Source organism: Podarcis liolepis, assembly GCF_965112155.1.
Source record: "Podarcis liolepis genome assembly, chromosome: 11".
In the NCBI taxonomy this organism is placed as follows: Eukaryota; Metazoa; Chordata; class Lepidosauria; order Squamata; family Lacertidae; genus Podarcis; species Podarcis liolepis.
The window spans coordinates 12,005,068-12,030,443 of record NC_139565.1 but is presented as its reverse complement, the minus strand read 5'-3'; the positions used below and the strand labels follow the sequence as shown (position 1 = coordinate 12,030,443).

The 25,376-nt window shown below is 43.8% G+C and overlaps 1 protein-coding gene across 3 annotated transcripts in view; it reads left to right on the top strand.

Moving 5' to 3' along the window:
- Positions 1 to 18,794, top strand: part of SHC3 (SHC adaptor protein 3) — a 58,449-nt gene extending 39,655 nt beyond the window's left edge. For all 3 annotated transcript variants that reach the window (XM_083464912.1, XM_083464913.1, XM_083464911.1), the window contains 6 exons: positions 2,589 to 2,715; positions 3,602 to 3,758; positions 6,262 to 6,358; positions 7,848 to 8,042; positions 10,704 to 10,993; positions 17,785 to 18,794. In XM_083464912.1, coding sequence (XP_083321038.1) covers positions 2,589 to 2,715; positions 3,602 to 3,758; positions 6,262 to 6,358; positions 7,848 to 8,042; positions 10,704 to 10,993; positions 17,785 to 17,913 — 995 coding nt within the window. In that variant the 3' untranslated portion in view covers positions 17,914 to 18,794. The remainder of the gene's footprint in view (positions 1 to 2,588; positions 2,716 to 3,601; positions 3,759 to 6,261; positions 6,359 to 7,847; positions 8,043 to 10,703; positions 10,994 to 17,784) is intronic.
- The last annotated feature ends 6,582 nt before the right edge of the window (positions 18,795 to 25,376 follow it).

Sequence of the window (25,376 nt, the reverse complement as noted above, 5' to 3'; positions counted from 1 at the left end):
CTTCCTTCCTTCCTTCCTTCCTTCGAACATTTGTTAATTTTCCAATAAAAGACATCCCATTAACATATTAAATCATAATCCAATAAAAAAAACCTAAAATAAAAAGTCAAATTATCTTCTGAATTGTAATTTTTAATTTTACGACTTCCCACAGTCTGAAGCATGTCCAAATTTCAGTCCTGCCTCTCATTACACACGAGCCTTTCATGGAGCTCCTATTAGTGGGAATGTTCAGGGTGACAGGAGAGGATATATTGTTTATTAATATCTTTCCTAACTTGTGCTAGCAAGTTCCTTTACTTAGCGGAGCTACATTCACCTTCTACATGCACAGCAGATAGCTGGTTGCAGGCTCGTGTGAGCCTCTCACTATTGTACGATTCAGTTTGTCTCACATTGAACTGTACGTTCATGGTAAGTTCCCTTGAATCCCTCTTAAAAGAATAAAGACACCACAATCTTATTCAAAGTCAATAAAATAAGTTTACTTACATCAGTTCACAGTTGGATCCCTGAAGGCAGACTTAGTTACAAATATGTACATGCGGATCTACCCCATATGGGGGAATAATCCCAGTGACTGCAGGCTAGCAGTCCAGCAGTTCACACAATGAAAGGAAGATGGAAGAAAGAGAGTTGCTGCGTGACTCGCCCTTTTGTTACCCGGACAGGTTAGGTCACACCCACCTTCTATCACATGCAAAAGGAAGGATGCTCCAGCCAGAAGGAACAGGAAGTTTCAACTGGCTGCACCAAACATTTCCCTGCATGTCCACTCTAGGAAAACAAGGAATGTTGTACTTGACTGCTCCCAGTGGATTACATCCCACACTATTCCCACTAGTTAGAAGAAAACCATGTGTAGGCAGGCACAATACTGGAGTAAAGGGTTAACTACCCATTACTGTGGTCCCGATCCAAACGGCTCCTTATACAATAACTGTTTGCCAAAATGTTAAGAGGTGGGATGAACACAAATCTCTATTATCTTGTCTTGGGGAAGGGCTGTAGTTCAGCAGTAGATAATGGCCGCTCACCACATTTATGGGGGCGGGGGCGACAGTTGTGGCCCCCTTGTGTTTCACCTTCACCCCGGCAGCTAGAGCATGCTTGCTCTCCTCCTGCTGCTGGGGAGTTCCCCTCAGCCAGTGATAGCGAGGGGCCGTCTTCCCACCAAAGAGGGCAAATTTCAGTGGGCCAATTGGAGGCCTCACTTGGAGGGTGGTGTCTCGTTGGATGGTTGGCCATTGGCTGTTGCCTTGCCCATCCTGGCAGTGGGGCTTAAAAGGCTAGCTGCATGTGGCTTCCACAGAGAGCAGAAACCTTCCCACCCACCTCTTTTGAATCAATCCGTTTCCATTTCAGAAGGTCCCAAGTTCAGAAGACCATACTGAGATAGCCTGACCAACTGTCCAGCTTGATAAAAGGCAACTTCCTACAGTATATTCCTATGTCTACTTTGGTCCTCAAAGTTGCATTTTGAACCTTATGAAGTAGGTCTGGCAGTGAGTCAATGACTTGGTCAAAGCCATCCACTGGGCTGAGTGGGGATTTGATTTGAACCTCAGTTCCTGCATAGAAATTCACCTGAAAGGCTAAGCAGCTGCTCCGTTTGCATCCATAAGGTGCCCCACTAAACTCAGGACATTTATATGGTGGTGCGGACAAGGTTTAACTTAAGGAATGTTTCTCAGTTTGAGCAATCTTTTGAGTTGCTAGCTCAGTCACTTCCTCAGAGTTTTTGTGAGACTCTTCTCTTGCAGCTGTATTAACTAGAAGTAATTAATCAGAAAACGCCAAGGAGGAAGAAAATGATTTGTAACCTCCTAGATGATGCGGTTTAGTGAAATATGTACAGGTTTGCTATAGAAGGTTATAAACTATTAAGTTGGAAGGTGAATGAGCCATTAGTCTACTTCCCCATGAGGGATGGACAGCTTGGTAGCTGTCTTTTAAATTTTGGAGTGGTCTGGAGTGACCAAAAAGAAAAGAAAAGCCCTTTTGGTATCAAAGCAAGAGACCATGGGGACACTCATTATTATTTTTTTAAGTGTGTGTGTGTCTTTTAAAAGATACTTTTAATTTTTAGAAAAAGATAGGGAGGCACACAGAAACTGCCAGTGATATTTTTAAAAGCAAACTTTTGGGACGCCTGGGGTGGTATACAACTCAGAGCACACTTGTTGAAGTTAATAGGCATTACTAACTTAGGCTCACTAATTTCAGTGGGTCTACTCTGAGTAGGACTGAGTTGAATGCAACCTTGTATGTAGGGGATGGGAAACATCTGTTTTAAAAATAAGTCCCATATATTAGAACTATGGTTTTAAATTTTACTTCTGCCAAAGTTTTTGTTTTTTTAAAAAAATAGCCATAGATTGTTTTAAGTTTATCTTTTTTAAGCAAAGGACAAAGGTGTAAAAGTACTTGTATTTAATTTTTTAAAAATATTTAAATATTTTGCTGGAAGCCTGCCAGAGTGGATGATGATGATGATGATGATTACTACTGCTACTACTACAGCATTGATTTCTTCAAGCTTCAAGCTTAGACTCTAAAATACTTTTCTTGTTTCCCCGTTCCTTTAGCGTGTCATATCCTGGAGTGCTCTGATGGCCTGGCCCAGGATATTATCAGCAGTATAGGACAAGCATTTGAACTGCGTTTTAAGCAATATTTGCAATGCCCCTCAAAGATCCCAGCTCTTCATGATAGGTGAGCAAGTACAAGAGGAGTTTTGATTTTTGTGTGGAAGTGCTGTTTCCTCCAAGGACTGCTAAAATAAAAGGAGAGTTCATTTGCAGGAGGGAACAATTGGCTGCAATACTTGACTCACAACAGATTATTGTGACACCTGCTGCACCCAACAGAATAAGGCTTACATCACTGGAACAGCCTCGCTCAACTTGATGTCTTCCAAATCCTGTTGAATGTGGCCACCAGACCCAGCCAGCACAGTCCAATGGTCAGAGAATGATGGTTGTTGTTTTTCCCCAAAGCTTCTGAGGGGTATCAGGTTGGAGGAGGCTGTTCAGGTAGCAAACTTGGGTGCCAGCCTCAAACCCTTGCTCTCTGTAACAGAGAAAGCAATAACAGTGTCCTTTCAGCTGCCATTGCAAACTTCTGATCATACCTGCTGAATTGAAGCTCGGTTAAGCAAAACCTCCCTTTGAATTTTCCGCACATCTGCTAAGATCTGATTCAGCAGGTAATATTGGAGTTTTGAAAGGCACAACCACAAAACAACAAGAAAAGCTCTTGGGCCTGGTAGAATTAAATCAGTACACAATACGACCAAAATACAGGTCAAGAAAAAGTGTGGAAGACCCCTTACTCCCAGTCTTGGATTGTACTGCAGCAAAGTAGTTAATACAAGGCACTATTGTATCTGAGAATATGCTGGTCAACAGGGAACCTGTTGAGCCAATTCAAGAGATCCCTCAAACTGTTGGATTATGTCCAAAGGTGAATTCTATAGTTTATATAACAACGGGACTGAATTTGTTAAGGGATATATTTGTCACATTTTTGATGTTGGCAATTAAATAGACAACTGAATTAAAAACTGAAGGAGCAAAATAACAGAGCTTCTTTCTGACAGGATGCAAAGTTTGGATGAACTTTGGATGGAAGAAGATGTTGAGGCAGCAGCAGAGCATCCATATTACAACAACATTCCTAACAAAATACCTCCGACTGGGGGCCTGGTTGATGCAAGGATCAGAGCCAAGCTCCCCTCTGTTTCAGATCCTACTCAGGTAGGCCAATGAATCCTAGCTTGGTTCCCTTGGGTGTTGTTTTAATGGACTGAAAATAGCTGTATAAAGGATAACTTATCATGGATCTTTTAAGCAAAAGGTGTTGATGCACCAGTTGAAAGAGCCAGTTCATACCCCCACTAGGTGGCAGTCCTCCTCACCTCTACCAAAAACATGTGGATGGATATTTAAGGCAGACCCATCACATGGATGCCCATACACACATAGTCCTGATTTGTGTCATCTATTCTTTTTGTCTTTTTAGGGAAATTAGGTCTAGATGTATATAGGCTTCCACCTCACCTGGTCTATGTGTGTTTGAGGAGTGTGCGCCTGATATTTCACCACACGAGGAGATTTGTTGCTCAGCAAGTGTATGAGCAATCTCTACCACAACCCAGGAAGCTCTTCTCTTTGTCTTTAAGGGCTCCTGGTTCCGTTTGGTCAATAATATCCCCCACTGTTCTCCTTTGTCTGGTGGGAGAGTGGATTAGACTGTCCCCTCATGTCTACCTGGAATGCCTGTCCCATCTCCAAGACCACATGTGGACTTAATCTTTTGGCAGGATGAATGCGTGAGCAGCACAATTGAGATCTCCGATAAAATCAATGTGATTTGGTCCAATGTGCATTGGATCTTATATGTGTACTCTGTGGTGAAACATTATGTCCATGTGGGGATGTCTGATATGCTGTATACGTTCATATACGGAAGGTGTGCTCTCACTACAGGTGGGAAAGAAATTGCTTGTGGTGCGCTACTCCTGCCCTCTATCATGTTGGGTTTCAAATTGCATAGATCACCACGTAGCACCGCAGTCTAGTTTAGATGAGTGGGGGAAATAGCAAAGGTAACCGCTGGTTTCACAAATGTAGCTCTGTGGATTCATTCATTTATAAAAATATATCACAGCGGTCTACGACAATACAAAAACATAAAACCAAACAAAAAAATAACAATAAGTTAAAAAGAAGATGAAAGCAAAAAGAAATTAAAAGCAACCATCAATAGATCAATGTGGGGAATGTACTCTGAATTGCTTGCATAGATCTGGAGGATTAGAAAAATTTTCACCAGCACGTAAAAGTTGACACAGGAAATGCCTGCCGAATGTCTCTTGCTACCCCCCCTTGAATCTCCAAACTGTTTAAACTCCTATGAGCTTGGGTTCAGGGGATTGATGCAAGAGAGGATGTTTTAGACGCTTAAAGGTAAAGGCAAAGGGACCCCTGACTATTAGGTCCAGTCGTGACTGACTCTGGGGTTGCGGCACTCATCTCGCTTTATTGGCCGAGGGAGCCGGCGTACAGCTTCCGGTTCATGTGGCCAGCATGACTAAGCTGCTTCTGGCGAACCAGAGCAACGCACGGAAATGCCATTTACCTTCCCGCCAGAGTGGTACCTATTTATCTACTTGCACTTTGACGTGCTTTCGAACTGCTTGGTTGGCAGGAGCAGGGTCCAAGCAACGGGAGCTTACCCCGCCGCGGGGATTCAAACCGCTGACCTTCTGATCGACAAGTCCTAGGCTCTGTGATTTAACCCACAGCGCCACCTGCATCCCTTTTAGATGCTTACTGAAGTCTAAACTACACAACCCACAGACAATTTATCTGTGGGCAACTCTTCCCTCAAACATTAATGCTGCAATGGGTTGTGATTTTCTTTTCCTGCCAGGAATCTTGGACTTTTTGGCAAATCTGCCATGGTGAATATTTGCGTCGCTTTCATTCATATGGAAGCAACATTCATTGAGTTACTTAAATTTATTGTGATTTATATCTATGCATATATAGTTGTGTGAGATAAGTGAATAGCAGTAGATTTGATATACACGGTCCTTTTCTGTATTCTTCATGTAATCTTGAATGAACATACATTTACTGAAAAGATGGCAAAGTGGGAAGAAAAGTACTATCATGGGATTTCTTCCTTGGTATTCTACTTTGCATCCCTAAAGTCCTTATTTGCGGGTTCACCCACACTGACCTTTTGCCCCACATTTTCTAGGGGCAAAAGGGACCTATGCCTAGAAATTCAGCACAAAAGGGAGGCTGGATGAGCCCTGCATTGGGAAACAAAGTTTTACATGTAGCCATCATATGATTATAATAATGTTCCAGCATCCTTTCTGCGTCTCTGTGTTTGTAAAAGTTCATTGGAAATCATTAGGCTGTCAAGCTTGTTCCAGGAAAGGGTGATTGAACTGGAGGGGTTCCTTTTATAGATGTAATATACCTACTTTGTCATTTAGAATTACAGGGGTTAATAAAACAGGAAAGGAGTGCAATTTCCCCGAAGGTCATCATTTCTCTCATCCTCCTCCTACGCAAACTCATTCATAAAAGAATGCTCAGTCATCGTGTCATACATGATGAATGAACGAAGACTGGGTTTGGGTAGAATTGCACCTGGACCAATCATATAAAAGACCCACTGAAAATGCATTGCAGTTTTTAAAAGGTAGAGTTTGCATGAAGACTATTTTTACTGCCACCTTAGTCTGCATCCGCAATGGGAAGAGAGCAAACATACTACCAGAGCCAATACGTAAGGGACCTATTTGGTGAAGATCAACAACAGCGACCCAGTAGGCAAGGTAAGCTTTGCTTTGAATGGTTGCACTTTTGCTGCATGAGTTCTAGAGGCAAACAGAAGAATGTGGATTGGTGGAAGTCTTCATGTCATAGGCTTAAATTCTTTTTAATTTTTTAAAATTTATTTGGTTTTTCAGATTAAAATTTTACAGTCATATATTGAACATACATAATAAAAAACAAGATCCCAAGGAATCTCCTGGACTTCCTTTTGTGGTCCTATTAATAATTTCCTCCTGCATCTTTTATAATGATCCAAATCTTTTACATCTCCATTGTATCCAGAATCCACCATTAAACTACAAGTGATATTCCAATCCAGCTAACGATTTTAACTGTTTACAATGCTCCTTAAGATAAGAGCATTGTAAATTTATTTCCCCCATTCCTTATTAAAATTTTGGTCTTCCTGATTTATGATTCTTCCGGCCATTTTAGCCACTTCGGCATAGTCCATTAATTTCATCTGCCATTCTTCTCTGGTAGGAACTTTATCTTCTTTCCATCTCTGGGCCAATAACATCCACGCAGCCGTGGTCGCATACATAGATAGTCTTTTCTGCTCCCTTGGCATTTTGGCAGCTAGAATTCCTAAAAGGAAGGCTTCAGGGTTTTTGTAGCAAAGGTTATTTTAAACATTTTTTTCCAACTCATTCTATATCATTTCCCAAAATCCTTTTATTTGCTTACATTTCCACCACATACAGTATGATAAAAGGTGCCTTCTTTTCCCTTACATTTCCAACATACTTTTGAGCATGCTTTAGTCATGGACTTAAATTCTATGGCTGTCTCTTTAAAAAAAAAAAGTTTCTTCCACCATACAGCGGTGGGAAAGTTGGAGATGGGTGAGCGAAAGGAGGTGGAGACAAATGCAAAACTAAGCCAACAAACATTCTGGGTGGAATTCAGCATAGCACAAAGGAGATGGTTCTTCCCCCATGGAAGTATTCATAACCCCCCAGAGTAGATTTTGGGGAGACACACGGGCACTCAGTGGGAGGGGGGGGAAGCCTTATTGTGGAGCAGAAATCCTTGCACCGACTCCCAACGCATGGTTGAATCCAGCCCTATATATTATATAGAGAGAAGATGGTCGTAATTGGAAACCTTTGAGGCTTCCTTTTCTTCTGATACATAAGCCATTTCTGCAACCCCCTGAGAATATGTCTAGGATGCAATTTATCCCCTTTGTTTGGGCTACGAGAAGTACTTTTATCCCCATAACTTGTGTATTCAAACAGCATTCTAACTCCTGAAATAATTCAGTATATTTCATTAAATGCAGCACGTTATGCCCATCATCCATCTGAACCCACCCATCATTTTGACAAAAAGAACATTATCCACACGCACAAGAAGCCCTGATCCTGCCATAGGCACCCACCTCATTGCACCTCTAGTGTGGAAACAGCCCGAGGCCAAAGGATGCTCTTTTAAATTGCCTTACTGCAAACTGGGACAAAAAAAAGGTTCCATTGATTTTTGCAGGCTCTTTGGACATTTACAGCCTGCCAGAAGGAAAATCTAATGTAACCCCACCAGGAGAAGTACCGGCCTATGTGAATACGCAACACATAAATATGGAAATCCTCCAGGCTCTTCAGGCAGATGCTGAAAACCTGTTTAGTGGAACAACAGAAAGTACCAAAGACAGCAGCCCAGGAAAAGATCTTTTTGACATGAGTAAGTTCCTCCTGAAAATTCTCTAAAAGCCTCTCTTTGAATTTTCCTTGCATCTCAGAACTCAGTATTTTGCCAACAATCATTCAGTTAATAGCTGTAAGGGAGGGGTGTTTCTTTAGCTGTAGTAGGCAGGACATGTGGCAACCCTATATAGAAAGGTAAAAAAGGTAAAGGACCCCTGGATGGTTAAGTCCAGTCAAAGGCAACTATGGGGTTGCGGCGCTCATCTCACTTTCAGGCCGAGGGAGCTGGGGTTTGCCCACAGACAGCTTTCTGGGTCATGTGGCCAGCAGGACTAAACCGCTTCTGGCACAACAGAACACCATGGCGGAAAGCAGATTGCCCGGAAACGCTGTTTACCTTTCTGCCACAGCAGTACCTATTTATCTACTTGCACTGGTGTGCTTTTGAACTGCTAGGTTGGCAACAGCTGGGACAGAGCAATGGAGCTTACCCTGTTGCGGGGATTCGAACTGCCAACCTTCTGATCAGTAAGCCCAAGAGGCACAGTGGTTTAGACCACAGTGCCACTCGCGTTCTATACAGCCCCAAGAGGCTCAGTGGTTTAGATTACAGCTCCACCCGTGTCCTGAATAAACAAGCACACAATCACTGATAGCCATTGTGAGGCTCAAGCAATGAAGATGATGCCTCCCCAGCTGTTGCCATTGGCTGTGGGTTTCTTGTGACGTCACAAAAGCCCTTGGCAACTGAGTGGGTATAAAGGCAGGCCAAGGGGAAAGCCCTTTTCTACTTCCAGCAGGACACACCTGGCAATGGATGTGACATTCAGCGCTGCCCAGGTTTCTTCCACTTGGAGGAGGCAAACTGGTGAATGGAAGGAGGCAATCCTCTGGCAGTGGGATGCTAGGGAGCGAGAATAAGGCAAGTTTGCTTGCTTGAAGGCTGCTGGTATCTGTGATTGGAAGCTGGTGGACGTCTCATGATGGACCTAACAGTAGCTTCTGGCACAATGGGACACTGTGACGGAAATCAGAGCACACAGAAATGCCATTTACCTTCCTGCCACCGCACCACCTGCGTCCCTTTACCTACAACCCATTACAGCTATGTCCTAACCCTGTTGACTTTAGTATGCCTCAGAGCTGCTGCACTCATGTTCTGCTATGGGGCTTTTCATTTGGGTTGCCACTGAGACAACAGTCAACAATACTATATGATCATTTGGTCTGATCCAGCAAAGCAGACCGTTTACCTTCCTGCCACCTCGGTACCTGTTTAACTACTTGCCCTGGTGTGCTTTTGAACTGCTAGGTTAGCAGGAACTGGGATAGAGCAATGGGGGCTCACTCTGTCACAGGGATTCGAACTGCCGACCTTCCAATCGGCAAGCCCAAGAGGCTCAGTGGTTTAGACCACAGCGCCACCCACATCCTATACAACCCTATACGAGATCCCAGACATATGTATCAGACTATGTGCCATCCATGGTCTCTCCTTTAATTCCTTTTACGCTTTTACCACCTGTCCCAGATACAGTTGCTGCTTCCTGCCAGTCCACTTTCTCAGGGTCCCTGGAGATGATGGTGAGGAAGGAGAATTGCTCAAGCTCTCCCTCACCGCCCATGCAAATAAGGGCTGAGGTCTTTTTTTGCCTGCTGTGACAAAGACAGAATTGTGTGCCCTACAAAATGACAGCACATTGATCCAGAAAAACCAGAGAGTAATGATAGCTGAAAGAACTGAAACGCTACATTTCACGTATCTGAAAGATGGCAACTTTCTCACTTTAAAAGCCTGACAGGGGAAAGCAAAGCTATAAAACAGGCAGGAGGACAACAAAATTGAAGCCTTTGAACCTGTTGTCATAACTCTATTAGCCAAATGGAGATCATTCTTAGTTTCTGTTGCTGTTGAGCAGAATGGGGAGAAATTTTCTTGAAAACTGTAATTGCCACAGCAGCAACTTTTGATCCTATACCTGTTGGGGTGCCTACTGAGGTATGTATTTGCTGCGCTAAAATCTAGGGACTTAGGAGAAATCCCTATTCTTAGTTTAGCACAGTTGCCATTTTCTCTGTTAATTTATTTAATTGAATTTACTGATCAGTGGGAGCACAATTTCTCCCCCTTATAATATATGATGATGATGATGATGATGATTTATTACTTATACCCCACCCATCTGGCCTGGCCTCCCCAGTCACTTGGGGCGGCTCTCAACAGAATATTAAAAACACGATAAGACATAAAACATTAAAAATTTCCCTAAACAGGGCTGCCCTTCAGATGTCTTCTAAAAGTCAGATAGTTGTTTATTTCCTTGGCATCTGATGGGAGGGCGTTGCACAGGGCGGGCACCACTACTGAGAAGGCCCTCTGCCTGGTTCCTATAACCTCACTTCTCGCAGTGAGGGAACCGCCAGAAGGCCCTTGGAGCTGGACCTCAGTGTCCAGGTTGAATGATGGGGGTGGAGACTCTCCTTCAGGTATATAATCCAGAGGAAGTTAAGGGGATTTAAGATCCAACGGAAGAGACCTCAGCCTCCCAGCCTTCAGGTTGTTGCAAGATATCCAGACATCTTTCGTCAAGACAGCGCTTTTATTGTATGGAAACGCAACGAGTCACTGAACTACGCTGAATTGCTGTCCTGCTACTTATGCCACTAATTTGTATTTGTTACCCACTCTTACTAACAGGCCCTTTTGAAGATGCTCTCAAGAACCAAACCCCTGGGCCCATTTTGAACAAGGCTACCTCAGTTGAATGTACCAGCCCACTTCTGTCCAGAGCAGAAGGTGCGGCAGCAGAACTGAGCACAGAACCCTGGTATCAAGGGGAGATGAGCAGGAAAGAAGCCGAACAGCTCTTAAAGAAATGCGGAGACTTCCTGGTTAGGAAAAGCACCTCCAATCCTGGCTCGTACGTGCTGACTGGGTTACACAATGGACAAGCCAAGCACCTTCTCTTGGTGGATCCTGAAGGAACTGTAAGCATTTGACCCCAATTAAGGGGAACAGATTGGGGCTGGGCGATATTTGGTTTTCAAATATTTGATGATATATCCCCAGCTAAAAATCACAATATACCAGTGTATCACAATGTCTGAAATAAGGATGGAGCTATGTAGAGGCATTGGCAGGCTTCACAGTTTTCCCCACGTTGTGATGTTTGCATAGCACACACACCACAATTCGCAATATATTGCCAGGTCAAAAATTATGAAACCAATTTCATGATATGGACTGAAACTGGTTTTGGGCAATATATTGCTCAGCCCTAACACACATCATGATTTGTGCTATATTGCCAGGTAAAAAACCCCTATGAAACAGATATCACAATATGGGCTTCAAACTGGTTTCGGATGATATATTGATATACTGTCCAGCCCTAGAATACACTAGTGGCCAAAATTGTGGAAACCTTTTGGGAAAAAGGTTTGATGGCTCATAACACCATTTTTTTTGAAGTAATACCATAAAATTTTATGTCAATGGAAAGATAGTGTAATGAAGAATGCAATGCAATAACTTTTGTGAAGGATTATTTATTGCAACAGCAGTCATGAAGAAGAAATGTGAAACACATAGAAAAAATGAGATATACAAAACTTCTTACCATGTCAGTTCATACTTGGTTGGGTAACCTGTAGCTTCAATTACAGCCTTACAATGCCTTCCCATGGAGTGAACCAATTTTTTTTCAATTCTGCAGCTGTAATAATGTTAAACCAAGATTGAATTATTGCCTCTATTACATTCTTCATTAAAAGTGTCCACAGTTTTAGCCACTAGTGTATTCTAGGGCTGGACAATATATCAATATATCATCCGAAACCAGTTTGAAGCCCATATTGTGATATCGGTTTCATAGTTTTTTTACCTGGCAATATAGCGCGAAGCATGATGTGTGTTAGGGCTGAGCAATATACCATCTAAAACCAGTTTCAAGTCCATATCATGATATTGGTTTCATAATTTTTAGTGTAGATCTCTTTCTTCAAACCTTGTTAGTATAGAAAACACATGACTTCCCTTAACACAGTTTTGCACCAAAATGTGAAAGGATGTTCAAGGCATGGTGTGCAGAAAGTCAGTAGTGGTTGGTGGGGTGAGTTACAGTTACAGCGACGGAAAGGGGTGAGGTGACGGGGAGGTTGATATGGTGTAAGTGCAGTGGCAGAGCCAATCGGATGTTCCTGCCACTGCTCTCACACCACACACCTTGCTCAGCTCCCTCTCCATAACTGGCAGCAACCCCATCTTTGGGAAGCCCCATTCTGCCCTACCAGCTGCTGCTGATAGAACCAACAAGCCTGATACCAGGGGTTGGCAAGGCTTACTGGGCATGGTCCGGATCACTCCTGCGGAGATCCTCCGTGGGCTGGATCGGTGCAACATGACACTGGAAATCGCGTCTGTGCATGCCCACATGCTGAAAATTGTGCCTGTGCAGAAGCGATTTTTGGCATCTGGGCATGCGCAGAAGCGATTTCTGGAGTTGCGGAAGAGAGTCCCCGTGCCGTGTTGCACCAGTTTAGCGCAGTGCGCAGGTAGTCGCTGAGTGGGCAGCTCGATTCAAGGGTGGCTCATGGCCATTTAAACAGCCTCCTGGGCCGCAGGTTGGGGACCCCTGCCTTATACAGAGGTACCTCAGCTTTTGAATGTAATCTGCTCCAGAAGACCGTTCAAGTTCCGAAACGTTCAAAAACCGAAAACTCAATATGGAAAACTCAATACGGAAGCATCGTGGCATGTTTGACTGCTGAGCTGTGTTCAGAAACTGTAGCATTTACTTCTGGGTTTACGGTGTTCGAGTTCCGAAACATTCATCAATGGAGATGTTCAAAAATCGAGGTACCGCTGTATTGTATTAATATAATGTGCTCTCCAGTCCTCAGGTGGTAAGAGCTCTCAGAGGTTGTCACAGCATACTTTGGGTTTCTTTGAAATGAAGGTGACTGGAGTTGTCTTTGTACTAAGCGGTGGTTTTTTTGTTTTTGTTTTACACATATACACAGGTCTAGGTTGGGAGGGCTCACAGCATCAACACTCCGCCAAGTCCCATTTCTCATTCATTAGGTTACTGGGAGTGGTGGGGCCATCAAGGCCAAAGCTTTGGATTCAGCACAGAGAGGAAGCCAAGCCTCTGTGTCTCTTCCCAGCCCTGTCCAAGATGAGAGTGGAGTCTGTTGTTCTTTTTCACTCGTAGATTAGGACAGTTCATAAAAACCTTTTTTCTTTTTTATTTTTAAAAAAAGCTTGCTCCAAAGGTCTTATCTTACTCCACTAGGAATTATATAGCTATGTCTGAAATTTCTTGCATATCAGTTAATATCTGGACCTTGCTCCACTGAATTGAAATTTCAGCCTTCACGACATAGGAAAACGGCCAAGTAAGCAGCTATTTTCGTGGAGGGTCAAGATATTGACTGATATGCATGAAATTTCAGATATAATTCCTAGTGTAGTAAGATAAGACCTTTGGAGGAGGCATTTTAAAAAAAAGTTTTTTATGAACCGCCCTATTGTAAATGCCATTGCCTCCAGCCAGGGGAGTGGGGCAGAATCCTGTTCCTGTTTGCCCACTTTCTGGGGGAGTCTCCAGCTTAGCAGTATCAGGGGCAACAAATTACATGTGCTCTGCAAAGAGACAGCAGACCTGGCTGGAGCCATTAACACAACAAAAAGTTCCATTTGACCACTTCCAAAAAATATCTACATGGTGCCTAGGGAACAACTTGCACCTTAATATCAGCAAGACAAAGGAGATGGTGTTGGACTTTTGGAGGAAGAGAGGAGAACTAGTCTCGCTGTACATCGGGGAGGGCTGTGTGGAGAGAGTCTCTTCCTTTAAATTCCTAGGAGTTTATCTCAGTGAAGACCTTACTTGGAAAATAAATACAACCCAGGTGGTTAAGAAAGCCCAGCAGAGACTCCATCTCCTCAGAGTATTGAGGAAGAACGATGTCAATCAACATTTGATGATCTCCTTCTACTGGTCAACAATAGAAAATGTCCTTTCATACTGGTGTGGTACGGTGGTTTGACATCATCTGATAGGAAGTGCCTACAGAGGGTGGTGAATACAGCACAAGATATTATGGGCTGTCCCATGAATCCGCTGGGTGAAATAGCGGAAGAATGTTGCCTCAGGAGAGTGAGGAAAATTCTCAGGGATGATTCACTCCCTGGCCTGCACTTTCTTGATCTCCTGCCCTCGGGCAGAAGATATAGAAGCATGATTAGTTGCACCAACAGGGTAAAGAATAGCTTCTATCCGTGGGCTGTTAGGCTGCTGAATGAAAAGATAACAACAGGGCAACTGACTTTCGGGTTTGGTGGGTGTGCATCAGTAAACGAGGGGAATTAAGACTAAGAGAGCAGAGTGGGGGGTGCTCGTGTAATCTCACTGTATGCAAGTTGTACAAGTGACAATAAAGTATTTCAATTTCAATTCAGCAGAAGCCCACTTTACAGATATAAGACCAGAGGCTTGGAGTGGACTCTAAAGACAACATTCAGACTCCCACTGCCCCCTGTAATCCTCTAACAATGATTTCTTACACGTCTTTAAGATGCCTCAAGATTCTTTGCTGTGTTTTGTTGCTGCTGCAACAGGCTAACACAGCCATCTTTCTGTGTGCAGAACTAATTTCTTTTTGAGGGATGAACGCTGGATGCATATAGTCTCTTAGTATCACCTGCTTATCTATGAATGACATGACAGGGGTGTGAGGAGAGCTCCAACTGCACTTCCTCAACACCTGGGACCCCAGCCTGCAATTTCCATCAGAGCTCAGCAACATTTAATCTCTCTCAAAATTCAGAAACCTCCCTGTCAGCGTTTTCCCTAGTCACATCTTCTGGAAGGTGTATGTAACAGTTGAACGGAATAGCCATTGCAGTGCGGTCAACACTTTCATAAGATGCAAGAGACATTTTGCTGGCTGGCTCACAGCCTCCCCTCAAGCAATGAATGCAACTCACACTGTTAACGCTAGAGGTCAGTCGGAGATTAGTTTTGGAACTATTTCCAACAGAGGAGAATTTGCCTGAGGTTGCTGAGGTGTTTGTAGCAAGCCAAACGCTTCATGCAAACAAGAAAATATATTTCATTTCAAAAGTGTGCTTCTGTCTGTGCCTCACGGGTCAAAAAGGTGGTGAGTCTTTTGCCAATTTAGTGTTGAGAAAGATGTAGCTACCTTCCAAAATCTCTGACGTTCTCAAAACACATCCCTGCGCTGATGTTGGAAATTCCACTTTGCTATCCCCATTGCTTGTTTACTCATTTATTTATAAGTGATTTGGACTAATTTCAAAAGCCCTCTGTAAGTGATTAGAGCAGACGTCTGACAAGAGAGATCTGCCTCTTCTGTGGGTAGGGAGAAAACTAAATAGGGGACGAGAGAAGGAGAATGCATGCACCCCCCAACAAATTCCCCAATAGAGTATCATTTGCCTAATAATAATAATAATAATAATAATAATAATAATAATAATAGATGCTCAATTAATTTTAATCAGATTAGGCTCATTGAAGTTAATGAACATAGCGAAGTTTGACGCACTAATTTCAGTGGGTCTCTTCTGATTAAAACTTAGTGGCACATTACCCAATGATTTTTAAAAATGCGCACTGTTTTGTTTACATAGCGTTTTATATCAGCTGACCCACTGTAATGAAATGGAGAGAGTATTGGGCTTAGACCAAGGAAATTCCTGCCAGGCCTTGTGGCTTACTGGGTTTGTACGTGTATTGGACTGAGGATAACGGATAAAATTCATTTGGCTAGTTTGGTCCTTAGCTTAAAGGTCAACATGATTATCAATAATAGTTAATTGTATTTCTATCCCAACCTTCTTCCCGAAGGAGCTCAGGGCAGCAAACAACAAAGGAACAAGATCAGTACAATACAATACAATACAATACAATACAATACAATACAATACAATACAATACAATACAATACAATACAATAAAATGGGAAATAGTTTTTTACAAACCAACATTATTTAGAATTGCCATTTCTGTGGAACTTTTTCCCCCTTAAACATCTTTATTGAAAGTTCAAAAAGTACATAACTATATGTGCACCAGACAAGGTAAGATGCAAACAAAAGAGAAACACAGCCCTTGCAGAAGGGAAAACAAAGGGGAGAGGGGGGAAACCCAAAACTGTATATTTTACAAGGTTGTTATTGTACTTCAATATTATTATTCACCAGATCTTAACCTATTACAGTATTTGTAAGAATGGATTCCAAATATCATTGGATTTGTCCATGGCAAGTCTGCATTTATATGCAAGTTGTTCATATGCTGTGAGTTTATATACCATATTTTTCGTCCCGTAGGACGCTCCGTCCCATAGGACGCACCTAGTTTTTTGGGGGGAAATAAAGGGAAAAAAATTCCCTTTATTCCCCCCCCCCCCAAAACCAGGTCCGGGAAACCAAACCAGGTCGGGGAACAGCGGGATGGCGGCGCTGCGCCTCCCCGCTGTCCCCCGAGCCTGTGGGGCTGGCCGATGTCTGCCCGGTGCGTGGGGCGCTCTGCTTCAGTGCGCCCCGCGCTCCGTGCAGCAGGCTGCTATCCGCAGCTTAGGGAGCCCTGCAGGAACTCCCGCAGGGCTCCCCACGCTGCAGATGTTTGCTCGGCGCGGGGCGCTCTGCTTCAGGGCGCCCCGCGCTCTGGGTGGCACGCTGCTATCTGCAGCCTAGGGAGCCCTGCGGGAACTTCCGCGGGCTCCCCAGGCTGCTCATAGCTTCCTGAAGCCTGGAGAGCGAGAGGGGTCGGTGCGCACTGACCCCTCTCGCTCTCCAAGCTTCAGCGAAAGCCTGTATTCGCCCCATAGGACGCACACAGATTTCCCCTTCATTTTTGGAGGGGGAAAAGTGTGTCCTATAGGGCGAAAAATACGGTAAGTCTTCAATCCAATGGTAGAAGGGAGCCGCATTTTTATTTTTCCATTTCATCAGAATTAGTCTTTTTGCCGTGGTCAGGGCATGGAGAGTCCACACATATTGTCCTTTTGTAAGGTTCCATGTGTTGGGTATATAATTCAAGAGGATATTTTGCTCTGTCATGTAAGGTTGTTCCGTACAGTTCTGTTGATGGTTTCAGTTACCTTCTGCCAAAAATCTTTCAATATAGGACAACGAAAAAACATATGTTTTAGAGAAGCATTATCCCTATTGCATCTCCGCGTTAGATACCCTAAACCAGGGGTCAGCAAACTTTTTCAGCAGGTGGCCGGTCCACTGTCCCTCTGAACTTGTGGGGGGCCGGACTATATTTTGGAAGAAAAAAATGAATGAATTCCTATGCCCCACAAATAACCCAAAGATGTGTTTTAAATAAAAGGACACATTCTACTCATGTAAAAACACACCGATTCCCAGACCGTCCGCAGGCCAGATTTAGAAGGTGATTGGGCCGTATCCGGCCCCCGGGCCTTAGTTTGCCTACCCATGCCCTAGAGAGCACTTTTTAAAACAAACATAATGGGGTACAGTATATTCTAAATATTATTTTTTTGTTGTATGAGCCTCAATTTAAGAACCAGAGACACCCTTATTATAGCAGTTGAAACAGTTTGCCACTGTGTGGTCGAAATGGAGATCTCCAATTCTTTATTCCAATCCTCCATCAGTACCTGTACATCAAATTGGTTTTCTAATAACAGAGATTTATATATGTTGATGGCCGGGGTTTTTGTTGCGCCATTTCTGTGGAACATATAGAAACTTTCTCCTTGCACCCTCTATATTTCAGGTTCGTACAAAGGACCGCATATTTGACAGCATCAGCCACCTCATCAACCACCACCTGGAGAACAATTTGCCGATTGTTTCTTCCGGGAGTGAACTTTGTCTCCATCAGCCGGCAGAGAAAAAACAGTGACTCCACCCCCACCTCATGGCAAAATATGTAGCTGTGTTGCTCACAAGCCACAGTCAGAAAGGAACTGCAAACCTTTGTCTGTAGAAAAAGAATATCACCAGTTTACGTTTTCTGTAGGTTAAAGAAATGCCATTCTGTGTGGTGCCAAGACGAAGAACATTCTTGTGGCTTTTCAGAGTCGGTAAACAATAGCAAAAATAGCAAGTGGATGGGTTTTCTTCAAAACATGTAATCAAAGTGTTCCTGATTCCTTAATATGAATATTGACCGTGTACATACACACACATTCTATAGAAATACGGTAGATATTTATATTTTTGAAGTCAGTCTGCTAAAGATAATGGGCCAAAAAAGAAAAGAAAAGCATTTTTAACTGAAGATACAAGAAATGAGTGATTGTTTAGATTAAACAATACTTACATCCGGTCTTGTTTCCCTGAGAAAATTGATACAGGAAATCTCAAGGGTAGTTTTATGATAAAATAAGCACAATAACAGAGAGAAAACAGACAATATCCAATGATTAAATGGTGAGTGATGTAACATGCATCAATGAGCTAATATTTCAACAGGAAAAGTTAGCTTGAAGCAACTTTTCAAAGCATAATTCATTGTCTCTTAAGTACAAAAGCATTTTTTCTCTCTCTTTCTGATGTCCCACTTAAATTCTTATATAAATGCTACTCCAAATTGTTTGTAACTTGTTTTGGCTTTGACTTGGTGTGATCTCTCTGTGTATGAGGTATATGCATTGATTTTTCTAATAATATACCTTAAGATACAACTTTGATTTATTAAATACAGTGTTCGGTATTAAGATTCTTCTACATGTAACTTGCTCTTGTAGCAGAGAATATAAGGCTAAGAGGATGCCAGGAACATTTACATGTGTGTGATTTTTAAACATAATTGCCAAAGTCCCACAGTCATCACTGGCAACTGATCAGAGGTAATAGCTGGTTGCTCCCAAATGTGTCCCCATCTGAATCAAACACTGAACAGGGACTTCTGATGAGCAGAAGCGCAACTGCCTGCTGGTTTGCTGCACATTCCAGACAGACAAAAAATTAATAAGTGCCGTATCATTTAATTCATAAATGCTGAGATTAATTTGCACAAGTTTTTTTTTTGGGGGGGGGCATCCTCCAGATATGATGGCTTAAGAAGAAGAAGAAGAAGAGTTTGGATTTGATATCCCGCTTTATCACTACCCGAAGGAGTCTCAAAGTGGCTAACAATCTCCTTTCCCTTCCTCCCCCACAACAAACACTCTGTGAGGTGAGTGAGGCTGAGAGACTTCAGAGGAGTGTGACTGGCCCAAGGTCACCCAGCAGCTGCATGTGGAGGAGCGGGGACGCGAACCCAGTTCACCAGATTACGAGGCCACCGCTCTTAACCACTACACCACACTGGCTCTCTTAAGCAAATAAACACAATAGAAGACGCGCTCATGGAAGATAGGATCTATCGATGGCTATGTTATGTTAACTCAATGAAATATCCATGTACAGAGGCAGCATCTACACCAGAACAGCAGGTGGTTGGGATAAACAATAGTGAATGAACATCCCTGTTCTGTCCTGCTTGTATGTAGTCTTGTAAGCATTTGTTGCAACAGAAAGGTGGCAACTATAGGGTTGCAGTGCTCACCTTGCTTTCAGGCCAAAGGAGCTGGCGTTTGTCCACAGACAGCTTTCTGGGTCATGTGGACAGCATGACTAAACTGCTTCTGTCACATGGAGGTCTGCGACAGAAGCCAGAGTGCATGGAAATGCCGTTTACCTTCCCGCCGCAGCAGTACCTATTTATCTACTTGCACTGGCGTGCTTTCGAACTGCTAGGTTGGCAGGAGCTGGGACAGAGCAACGGGAGCTCACCCAGTCACGGGGATTCGAACCGCCGACATTCCGATCGGCAAGCCCAAGAGGCTCAGTGGTTTAGACTACAGCTCCACCCATGTCCTGAATAAACAAGCACACAATCACTGATAGGTGCACTTCCCATTGTGTGGCTCAAAGCAATGAAGATGATGCCTCCCCAGCTGTTGCCATTGTCTGTGGGTTTCTTGTGATGTCACAAAGGAACTTGGCAACTGAGGGGATATAAAGGCAGGCCAAGGGGAAAGCCCTTTTTTATTTCCAGCAGGACACACCTGGCCATGGATGTGACATTCAGCACTGCCCAGGTTTCTTCCACTTGGAGGAGGCAAAGTGGTGAATGGAAGGAGGCAATTTCTGGCAGTGGGATGCTAGGGAGCGATAATAAGGAAAGTTTGCTTGTTTGAAGGCTGCTGGTATCTGTGATTAGAAGCTGGTGGACGTCTCATGATGGACCTAACACTAGCTTCTGGCGCAATGGGACACCGTGATGGAAACCCGAGCACATGGAAATGCCAGTTACCTTCCTGCCGCCGCAGTACCTGTTTAACTACTTGCCCTGGTATGCTTTTGAACTGCTAGGTTGGCAGGAACTGGGACAGAGCAATGGGCGCTCACTCTGTCACAGGGATTCAAACCGCCGACCTTCTGATCGGCAAGCCCAAGAGGCTCAGTGGTTTAGACCACAGTGCCACCTGCGTCCACTGTGTGCAAAGTGAGCACACCACATTCCCTACCCTGGTCACTGTGATGGTGACAGTCAGTCAGTTCAAGGTACCATCTTCTCCCATGCTTTTTCAGTGGTTGCATACAGGAAAGGGCTGTAGTTAAGTAACAGAGCATTGGACCAGGTGACCCCACACGGTCCCTTCCAACTCTACAATTCTGTGAACTATGATCTGTTTTGAATGCATAAGGGTCCAGTTTCAATCTCTGGCATCTCCAGAATGGGCTGCGTATTGTCCCCAGTCTGGAACTCTGGAGAGACACTGGCAGTCAGTGTAGACAATACTGAGGAAGATGGGCTAATGGTCTGACTCAGCCAGAGGCAGCGTCCCATGTTCCTTTGTGCGCCTTTGCATAAGTTACAGCTATTGTTGTTAAATAACAACAACAACAACAACAACAACAACAACAACAACAACAATTTATTTATACCCCGCCCATCTGGCTGAGTTTCCCCAGCCACTCTCGGCGGCTTCCAATCAAGTGTTAAAAACAATACAGCATTAAATATTAAAAACTTTCCTAAACAGGGCTGCCTTCAGATGTCTTTTAAAGATAGGATAACAGCTTATTTCCTTCACATCTGAAGGGAGGGCGTTCCACAGGGCGGGTGCCACTACCGAGAAGGCCCTCTGTCTGGTTCCCTGTAACCTCACTTCTCGCAATGAGGGAACCGCCAGAAGGCCCTCAGTGCTGGATCTCAGTGTCCGGGCTGAACGATGGGGGTGGAGACGCTCCTTCAGGTATACAGGACCGAGGCTGTTTAGGGCTTTAAAGGTCAGCACCAACACTTTGAATTGTGCTCGGAAACATACTGGGAGCCAATGCAGATCTCTCAGGACCGGTGTTATGTGGTCCCGGCGGCCACTCCCAGTAACCAGTCTAGCTGCCGCATTCTGGATTAATTGCAGTTTCCAGGTCACCTTCAAAGGTAGCCCCATGTAGAGCGCATTGCAGTAGTCCAAGCGGGAGATAACTAGAGCAAGCACAACTCTGGCAAGACAGTCCGCAGGCAGGTAGGGTCTCAGCCTGCGTACCAGATCGAGCTGGTAGACAGCTGCCCTGGACACAGAATTGACCTGCACTTCCATGGACAGCTGTGAGTCCAAATTGACTCCCAGGCTGCGCACCTGGTCCTTCAGGGGCACAGTTACCCCATTCAGGATCAGGGAGTCCCCCACACCCACCCACACCCTGTCCCCCAAAAAACAGTACTTCTGTCTTGTCAGGATTCAACCTCAGTCTGTTGGCCGCCATCCATCCTCCAACCGCCTCCAGGCACTCACACAGGACCTTCACCACCTTCACTGGTTCTGATTTGAAAGAGAGGTAGAGCTGGGTGTCATCTGCATACTGATGAACACCCAGCCCAAACCCCCTGATGATCTCTCCCAGTGGCTTCATATAGATATTAAAAAGCATGGGGGAGATGACAGAACCCTGAGTCACCCCACAAGTGAGAGCCCACGGGTCTGAACACTCATCCCCCAACACCACTTTCTGGACACGGCTCCTTAATGCTTAAATGCAAAGTAAAATAATAATAATAATAGGGGAATCTGCTTTTGATCCTGGGTACTGAGCACCTGAAAAAAATAACCAGACTTCACTTTAAAAAGAAAAAGCGGATTATTACTTCCTAGTCACAATGGAGCTCAAAGCTTCCAGGATCTTTGAACTGTCATACGTTTTCTGAAGTTTAGCTGCAATAGAAATTAGAAGATCAAAATATGAAAGCATGGTATGAAGGGAAAATATCCCATAAAGAAATAGAGGAACATACGCTAGCCGTCTGGCTCCAGTTTCCCTTTCTCATCTCCATGGAATTATATTCTCTGCCTTGCTCTCATCTGCATGCTGTGTTGTTAAGTCATGAGAATTCGTAAATGCTTATTGCATCGTACAGTAATTTCTAACAAGCAAAATTCCATATATTCATAAGGGAATTTAAAGAGAGGAAAATGTTTTGTGGGCGTAATTATGTGTAAGTGGTGTTTTCCATACATAGGGAGGTTTCAATTCTCACATTTTGCTTTAACGCAAGTGGCAAAACTCACACATTTTGGTGGGAGCATATTCCATTCCAAGAATGTACACATAAACAGACAGCTCGGTTTCATTGCTGTCGTCCAATCGAGATCAATGGCACTGAAGTGGGGATCAAAATAGCCATTGCCACTGAATATGTAAATAGTTACTGTCAGTCACACAATATTTTGCTGGAATCAAATATCCTCATAAAAAGGAAAGTAAAATGCAAATAAGGTTTGGCACAGCAGATCCAAGATGCGTAATATATGCATTAAACTATAATTGTTTCCCCTAAATGGTGATAAAATAGGGATCAAATGGTACTCAAAAGTCTTCCAAACAATGCTGAACTTTTGCTTTCCTTTCCATTGCTTTCTCAGCATGATTTTCAAAAGGACTGGGTGAGGTATATTGTTCACAAACTCCGCTAACTTGGAAGAGTTACCTCAAGTTGAGAACTTTGCCCCAGGATGAACTTTGCCTGGCAGCACAGCAGCAGCAAGAGGCCCCATTAGCGAAAGCACGCCTCTAGTTAAGAACAGTTTCAGGTTAAGTACGGACCTCCGGAATGAATTAAGTTCATAACTAGTGGTACCACTGTATAAGCTTGCACCTCCATGGACAACTGTGAGTCTAAAATGACTCCCAGGCTGCACACCTGGTCCTTCAGGGGCACAGTTACCCCATTCAGGACCAGGGAGTCCTCCACACCTGCCCGCCTCCTGTCCCCCAAAAGCAGTACTTCTGTCTTGTCAGGATTCAACCTCAATCTGTTAGCTGCCATCCATCCCCAACCGCTTAAAGTGGAAGCCCCCTCCCAAGAGCACCCACTGAAGAAAAGAAGAAATTTGAAGGATGACTGCTCAGTTATATCACTCCTGGCAAACTGTGGACAATGGTCATCACATGGTCATGATCAGCACAGCTGTAATCCTCAGGGGGCATGCTCAGTATGGCAGAGACTGCCGACAGTGTGGTTAGATGTGGAGCAGATCCAAGACTGTGCTCAGATGGATGCAACCTTATCCGCCTCAAACAGGACAGTCAGATAATTTTGCATGAGAACATAGGTAGAACCCTGCTGAATCAGTCCAAGGGCCGATCTAGTCCAGAATTCTGTTCTCACGAGGACAACCAGAATATGAGTGCAATGGCTACCTCCTGTTTGAGATGCAAGGCAACTGGTGTTGTCTCCAAGGACTCAGCTACATTAGTCAAAAAACAGCATTTTATATGCATTATAAACACACAACACCAGATGGTGCTGTAGAGCACAAAACTTTCCTATGTGATTTGTTTTGTAAAATGACTTACAGTGGTACCTCGGTTTAAGAATGGTCTGGTTTAAGAACGATTTGGTTTACAAACTCCGCAAAACCAGAAATAGTGTCTTGGTTTGAGAACTTTACCTCAGTCTAAGAACGGAATCCGAACGGTGGAAGGGCACTGGCGGCGGGAGGCCTCATTAGGGAAAGCACGCCTCGGTTTAAGAACAGTTTTGGTTTCAGAACGAACTTCCGGAACGGATTAAGTTCGTAAACCGAGGTACCACTGTATTTATAGTGTCCTCCCCCCCCATGTGTACAGCAGGTGTCAGCAAACTTTTTCAGCAGGGGGCCAGTCCACTGTCCCTCAGACCTTGTGGGGGGCCAAACAATATATATACCTATATTTTTTAAATGAATGAATTCCTATGCCCCACAAATAACCCAGAGATGCATTTTAAACAAAAGGACACATTCTACTCATGTAAAAACACGCTGATTCCTGGACTGTCCGCGGGCTGGATTTAGAAGGCGATTGGGCCGTATCTGGCCCCCGGGCCTTCGGTTGCCTACCCATTGTATAGAGCCACCCTGATACTCAGAGACTACTACACTAAGAGTGGTGACCAATGGGGTGACCTCCAGCTGTTGTTGGACTCAAACGCCCATCAGCATGAGTTGTGGCCTGGGATTATGGGAGTTGCAGTCCAACCATATCTGGAAGGCACCATATTGCTTATCTTTCATTGTGGATAGTATCAAAGAATACATTATGAGAACACGTGACATTATTACTTGGGGGCATTTTTACCACTTGCCAGATTAAATCGGAACCACTGCATTGCCCATCTAGAAGACACGCGGACCAATCCTATCGATCACATTTACAGAGAAATAAAGGTCGGCATCTAGCCATATAGCAGAATGAAGATGATATTAGCTGGTAGAGTCCTGCGGTAGTAAAATTGACAAAGGGCTGTAGCTTTGAATGCAGCAGGTCTTAGGTTCAATACCCAATAGTTCCAGGTAGGTATATAAACTATTGGGATTGTGGTCAGTCATGCAATGGTTAGTATGATCCCATACCAAGTGTTGTTTTTTTTACTAGTACAACGAAGCAGCAGAAATAGTTGTTCACTGCAGTAGAATCCCAAGCGAGCAAAGAAAAATAGCCAGGCAATCACTCTTATGTCCCACAATAAGAGAATAGAGAACAACAAAAATTTGGTTGCTTATTTCATCAAGACATACCTCTGTATTATTTTGCATTTCCCTATTGTACCTGATATATGCCTTTAATCGCTAAGTCAATCTATCTTTATTACGGTCCAGAGACCCAACAAATCGTTACAAAACAATGCACAATTCAGACAGCCTACCTCCAGGTTAAACAAGCATTTTGTTCAGACTTGAAGATTAGGGATCATTGATTCTTGCAACCACTGATAAAAACTTGGCCACTGCTAATGTTCTAGCGTTTGTCCGGTCTTCCAATAGGAACCTGACATAGTGAGCCTCTGATTTTCCTGGCAAAGGTACCAGCAAGGGTAATATCAGTTCAGCC